The sequence below is a fragment of the Rhinopithecus bieti genome, unplaced genomic scaffold (genome assembly GCF_001698545.2).
Source record: "Rhinopithecus bieti isolate Rb0 unplaced genomic scaffold, ASM169854v2 scaffold_19546, whole genome shotgun sequence".
NCBI lineage: Eukaryota > Metazoa > Chordata > Mammalia > Primates > Cercopithecidae > Rhinopithecus > Rhinopithecus bieti.
Window position 1 is genome coordinate 418,257 of NW_016809475.1, and position 6,409 is coordinate 424,665.

The 6,409-nt window shown below is 47.0% G+C and overlaps 1 protein-coding gene across 1 annotated transcript; it reads left to right on the forward strand.

Annotated features, from left to right (window-relative positions):
• Positions 1–1,139: 1,139 nt before the first annotated feature.
• On the forward strand, positions 1,140–5,940 carry LOC108540440 (sp110 nuclear body protein-like). Its single transcript, XM_017889517.1, has 5 exons — positions 1,140–2,404; positions 2,703–2,774; positions 3,712–3,852; positions 4,433–4,637; positions 5,386–5,940. Exons 1-4 carry the CDS (start codon positions 2,240–2,242, stop codon positions 4,571–4,573), a joined length of 519 nt encoding a protein of 172 aa, XP_017745006.1. The 5' UTR covers positions 1,140–2,239; the 3' UTR covers positions 4,574–4,637; positions 5,386–5,940.
• The last annotated feature ends 469 nt before the right edge of the window (positions 5,941–6,409 follow it).

A 6,409-nucleotide genomic window follows, 5' to 3' on the forward strand; every position in this document is an offset into this window, starting at 1 on the left:
GTATTGCAATTTGACAGATTCTAGAATCTTTTGTTAGAAGGAATCCCATTGAAAGTGGGCCTGTTTGCAAGTAACAGCATAAATGAGCTTACCTAAAATCTATAAATGAGGGATGTGTTTCCTCCGGAACTCAAGAGGCCTAAAGGATGCTGGGAGGCTTATTAGAACACTGTGGGTACTTAGAGGGTCAATAATAATTTTTTGACAGTGTCAGGGATGGAGCATCCCTCGACTGACCAGATAATGGCCAGAAATTGGTGGTGGATCCCTGTACTATGCCTGGGGCAGTGGCCCATACTTTTTTGTTTTAGTTTAATCCCACATTCATGCGGAAACACAAGCCCCATCCTTTTCCGTGAGCTCCTTGTGAGTAATGTCCTGAGTGTGTCAAATGAATGTGCTGAGAGAAGGGTGTCTTCAGGGTGATGTTACACCTGTGCTCCTAGAGAAGGTCAGATGCAGTTCAAATCCTGCTTGCAGATTGTGTATGGTGGCAGAACTGTCCAGGTACCCCGTGGTAGCCAGACAATGGTCTATTGTGTTCCTTCGGGGGTGAAAGCAACCTGCGGCTGAGATGCTGTTGAAATACACACTGAACAGAACACATTAGTCAAATCTATGACTGCAGAGTATTTACCACTTGCTAAGTGGATGGAGTCAGTAATTTCAATAACATTGGGCCTTCACAGATGGGGTCACAGCATTCAGGTTGTAGTAATTCACCGTGAGGCATCATTCATTCTTTCCAAGCTTAAGAACAGACCAAATTGGGCTGTGAAATGGAGAAACAGTGGGGATAATCATCCCTTCTCTAAATAGATCTTCCATAATGAGTTTCCGTCCTTGAAAGCCGTGTTTTAATTCATATTGATCAGTATTAAATATTTTAACAGAGAAGGTCCATGGAGTTCCATGTTGTAAAGTCAATTGTAAGTGCCAAAGATAACTTAATTTTGATTATTTTAATTTGTTATTTACGGGGTCACAGCATCCATGCCCACTATGGAACATTTTAGGGCCATGTTATGTTACGACCCTAGGCAGTTAGGCAAGGCACCAGGAAAAACACTTCCCATACTCCTGCACCTAAATGCCAGTTATCATCATGTCTTACTTTGGTCAGTTAGATCTATTAACAGAGGCTTGGTGGGGCTCAGCAAATGCAGCCCAGAGTGGCCCAGCTCAAAGCACAAGCTTGCCAGCAGGCAGCAGCACAGCTCAAAACATGGCAGAACCCGTTAGCAAGCCACAGCCAGAGAAGAAAAGCCCTAGTGGTGGTGGTCACCACCCAGACTCCCTGCTTGTTGTGCCATTTGTCTTGCAGTTTCCCCCAAGGGAGGTGGCATCAGCTCCCCCCACCAGAAATTGGGTTTGGATATCCACTGTGGCACACACAAAATGATGTGTTCTAGAACCCCACAGGGTCAGCATTCCTGGGTCATCAGTGGTAGTGGCAGCTGGTCCTAGCGGTGCCGTGGTCCTAGCGGTGCCCACATTATCTGCCCTTGCAGTGGAAAAACTTGGATGAATGCGAGGTGTGCTGTAAAGGGGGATAACTTCTCTGCTATGGTACTTATCCACGAGTCTTCCATGAAGACTGTCACATCCCCCCTGTGGAAGCCAAGAGGTGAGTGGGATGCAGCCCCACCTCGGGCACACAGCACTCCCCTCCAGATGGAAAGGGCAGGACCTGTGAGCATTGCAGACAAGGGTGTGAGGCAGGGCAGTCTGGTGCCAGAGACTCTGGGCCTCTCTGGGTCTCTGAGGCTGCCAGTGAGCCTCTTGGCTCCACACTGCTTCTGCCCCTGGAGGTGCCCTTCCCTAGGATGTTATTCCTTGGACAGCAGGGACTCCTGTCCAAGGGGAGTTGGGGACGGGAAAAGCCAGCTTATGTTCTGTGCCTGCTCAGGAAAGACAGGAAGCACGGTTTGTCACATATTTCACCATGGTCTCATCAGGCTGATGGAGGCCTGAGGTCCCTGCAGGTGAAAGCCCAGATTCTGACACTCAAGCCCGGCAGCCTGGGTTCCTTTGTGCTCCCAGCAGCTCAGACAGGGAGAAGAGAGCCCACGCTTACTGTGACACCACCTTCCTCAGGCTGCCCACCTGCCGCTACCACTGATGCGAGGGAAGGGTCAATGCTGGAGACCCCACGTGGGGATCTTGGACACTCTGGGAGGTATCCCACCCTCATGGCTGAGCCCAAACTTCCTGAGGGAAGACAGTGGCAGCCACAGGAATGGTGGCCATTTCCAGGGGCCTTGCCCTCTGTTCACCTTATGTCCAACCTCTCAGGACGCTGTGGAGTTGCACCTTCTGCAGGATGAAGAGGTCTTCAGGAAGCCAACAGTGTCATCATGTATCTAAGATCCTGGAGAGGCAGATGCAGCCTCAGGACCAGCTGGTAAGTTGGATGCCAACCCCAAGCCTACGCTTTTCCCTTCTCACATGAGAAGCACAAACAGGCACAGGGTCAGGGCAATGCACCAAAGGGAGGCTTCAGTGTCTCCCTTTAGAGGATGATGATTTAGTGCCCAAACACAGAGTCTGAACAAAATCCCACACACCCTGTGAACCTTGGTAAGCACGGTTGTAATGCTGACTGGGCTTGGCTGCCCCGTCCGTGTGCATGTCTAGACATTCACCTGGCTTCACTGTTCCCAAGCTGCATTTCACTTTCAAGCCCTCTTCACGTTTTACAGAAATGTGAGTTCCTCCTCTTGAAGGCCTACTGTCATCCACAAAGCTCCTTTTCTACAGGCATTCCATTTAATGTAAGTCACATTTTACAGTTCTCTTGCATAAAATGCATTTTGAGAAATTTGGGGGCTGAGTCCAGCAGGTGCTGCAGTTTGCTCGGGAAGCTGGAGAACAGGAGAGAAGGACAGCGTGGCAGCAGTGGAGCAGGGCAGCGGGGGTTTCTCTGCACACTCTGGAGAGGGACTACCTGGCTCAAACTCCACCCTACCACTCACGGGCTATGGGATACTGGGCAAGTTGCTGCCCCTCCTGTGTATCTCAGTTTCATCTTCTCTTTAGGAGGAATGTCTTTCCTACTAGAGATTAAGAGTCACAGAGGCCAGCTGGGGGCAGCCGCTCATGCGTGTAATCCCAGCACTTTGGGAGGCTGAGGCGGGCAGATCACTTGAGGTCAGGAGTTCAAGACCAGCCTGGCCAACATGGCAAAACCCCATCTCTACTAAAATACAAAATTAGCCAGGCGTGGTGGCAGGCACCTGTAATCCCAGCTACTTGGGAGACTGAGGAAGGAGAATCACTTGAATCCGGGAGGCAGAGGTTGCAGTGAGCCAAGATTGCACCACTGCACTCCAGCCTGGGTGACAAAGCAAGACTCCATCTCAAAAAAAAAGAAGAGTCACAGATGCCAAACTGTGTGGGTTCCCATCCCAGCTCTACCACTTTCTAGCTGAGACATCTTGGGTAGGCTCCTTGACCTCTCCATCCCTCGGTTTCCTCATCTGTGAAATGGGCATCATTATTTATGGTACCCATAAATGTGGAGATTACATATTCATATGCTTGGCTTACAATTTAGTTTATCTAGTGCCTAGAACAATAGCTGGCCTAAAGAAGTCAGATGGTGTTATCATTATGACCCTGGAAATGAAGACTTGGATTGTATTTAAATTGGATCCTTTCCAGTGATGACAGCTGTGCTGACGTCTCCTCTCTGGTGGCTTTGTCCTCAAGATTCGCGATTACGGTGAGCCCTTTCAGGAAGCAATGTGGTTGGACCTGGTTAAGGAAAGGCTGAATACGGAAGTGTACACGGTGGCATGGTTTGTGCGGGACATGTGCCTGATCTTCCGCGACCATAAAACATTTCACAAGGTAAAAAGGCATTTCCTGCTTCCTTTTTGCACCTTTTCTACTTTCCCCTAATTTCTGGGACAGCAGAATTTTGCAAGGATTACCCTCAGTTTCATCCTGGGGAGAGCTCAAACGAGACAAGGATTACAGAAAAAAACCACCTCAGCATTACTGGAGGCAAGGAGTGAGTGGCAAAAAGAACAGCAAGCAGGACAGGGGAGGGATCTCCGGAACAGGAGCTGAAAAAAAAACAGGCTCTGTTCCCAGAACGGCAGCTCGCTCCCAACGACAGCAGTAAATGGCATCCAGCTTCTTTGTTTAAACTGGAAGGAAAGGCAGTTTATGCCTACATTGTTCTTCCTGCCTCAGAAATATGAAAACAAATAAGTAAACAAAATAAAATCAGTTAGACTTCCTGGATACTCATGCTTGCATTTTTTTGCACATACATTTCTCACTGGACTCAAACATCTGGAACTGCCTTCAGATACAGTGTTGGTTTCATCCTCCTTTACTAAGGAGGGACCAGCTAGTTGAGCTAGCCTGCAATCCCAACATTTGTAACTTTGGTTTGTCCTGATTTTTATCCCCATTTGTACAGATATTTCTTGGGAGGCACCTAAGGAAGATTTTCATCTCCACCCAGCTTCCTTCCCTTCCTCCATGCCAGGAGTTGGCATGTTCACAAACCACAAACTGTAAACTGGTACCCAGTCATGGAGCTGCAGGGAGAAAGCGTTGACCAGAGAGCCACTCAGTGCCTGGCGTATCCTTAGCCCTGGAGAACAGAGGATCATCCTTCATCAGTGAGTGGGCTTTCAAGAAATGCGTTTAAAAACATTTTTTAAGCTATTTTGCACCATGCTCAGATTTGCCATGATCAAAACTAAACCTTCAGTCCAAATCACCTGTCAGGTAGAAGTTTAACAACCAGGTGGAGTCTCATGCTTTTCAACATTTTAGTAGCAGCATCTCCCCATCCATTCTGCCTCCCTGCTGGGCCTCCTAAAAAAATATGAGTGAGTCTGGGAGCAGTGACTCACATCTGTAATCCCAGCTTTTGGGGAGTCCGAGGTGAGGGAATCACCTGAAGCCAGGAGTTTGAGACCAGCCTGAGAAACATAGCAAGACCTCCTCACCCCGATCTCTGAAAAAAAAAACAAAAAAGTTTTAAAAATCTGGGCATACAGCTACTCGGGAGGCTGAGGCAGGAGAATGGCGTAAACCCAGGAGGCGGAGCTTGCAGTGAGCTGAGATCCGGCCACTGCACTCCAGCCCGGGCGACAGAGCGAGACTTCATCTCAAAAAAAAAAAAAAAAAATCTGGGCATAGTAGCATGTGCCTGTAGTTTCAGCTACTCAGGAGGCTGAGGTGGGAGGATCGCTTGCGTCCAGGAATTGAAGGCTGCAGTGAGCTATGATGGTGCCACCGCACCACAGCCTGGGTGACAGGGAAAGACCCTGACTGAAAAACAAAAACAAAAAAATGTATGAGTGATCTGATGGCTGTAATCTTTCGTCCTTCAACGTGTTTGTTTGCTTTTTTCTCTTTCAGGCTTCCGACTTTGGCAAGGCAGGACTTGACTTAGAGGCAGAATTTGAAAAAGATCTCAAAGACGTGCTTGGTTTTCACGAAGCCAGTGAAGGTGGTTTCTGGACTCTTCCTTTACCCTGTTCTGAAAAGACTGAAGCATCCCAGCCTCAGGATTCAGCTGATGGGACCCTGGCTTGGACTGTTAATTGCCTGTGAGTCTGGGATGTAATTGGCTGCCCTCAGGACTCAAGCCCAGACCCGTCATAGGATTATCACACCCTCCACCACCTTTATTCTTTCTTTTTACCTTTAAAAGGCTATATCCACACTAAAAAAAACAAAATTAGTACTTCCTTAATACCATCAGATACCCTGTCATAGTTCACATTCTCTCCATTGTCTCAGAAGTCTTTTTAGAGTTGATTTGTTCAAATCAGGATCTAAACAAGTTGCACACATTGCATTTGGCTCACCGGTCTCTGTGTCTCTTTTAAGCTATAAATCGTCATGTATTTATTGAAGAACTCAGGGTTTTGGTCCTATTACATTTTTTGCAATCTGGAATCTTCTGGTTGCATTTTCTTAGTGGTATAGTCCTCTCTTCCTCTCATTTTTTGTAAGCTAGAAGTTAGATCTAGAAGCTTGCTTTAACTCAGGTTTTGAGGGGTTTGCTTTGATTTGGGGTTTTTTGGGCACATGCAGGCTTCGCAGGGGGAATTTAGTATTATTTTTTATGTTAAGCTTGGCAGCAGGTGCAGGTGTTATCAGCCTGATCATCTGTCACCTGACGGTTTTAGCAATACCTAAATCTGTGATATCATCAGGGGTTGCAAAATGATGAGATTCAGATTTTATTTTTTTACATCATTATTGGTCAGATTTCTTCTGCAAATAGCTTCTCTTTAACAATATTCACGTATCTTGAAATACAGGTTGTACAAAAAATAGGATAAATGCTTGTTTTTTTATTTAGCAATGTTCAAAATAACAAATTGATTTCCTAATATCCTCTAAGGGTAACCAGGGATTCTTTTATTGAATTATC

Excerpts from the sequence above, each read along its gene's own strand:
- LOC108540440 (XM_017889517.1), top strand. The coding sequence starts at position 2,240 with ATGGTGGCCATTTCCAGGGGCCTTGCCCTCTGTTCACCTTATGTCCAA. Across the intron at positions 2,775-3,711 it reads CTACAGGCATTCCATTTAAT|ATTCGCGATTACGGTGAGCC; the intron begins GTAAGTCACATT and ends TTTGTCCTCAAG. Across the intron at positions 3,853-4,432 it reads ACCATAAAACATTTCACAAG|ATATTTCTTGGGAGGCACCT; the intron begins GTAAAAAGGCAT and ends CCATTTGTACAG.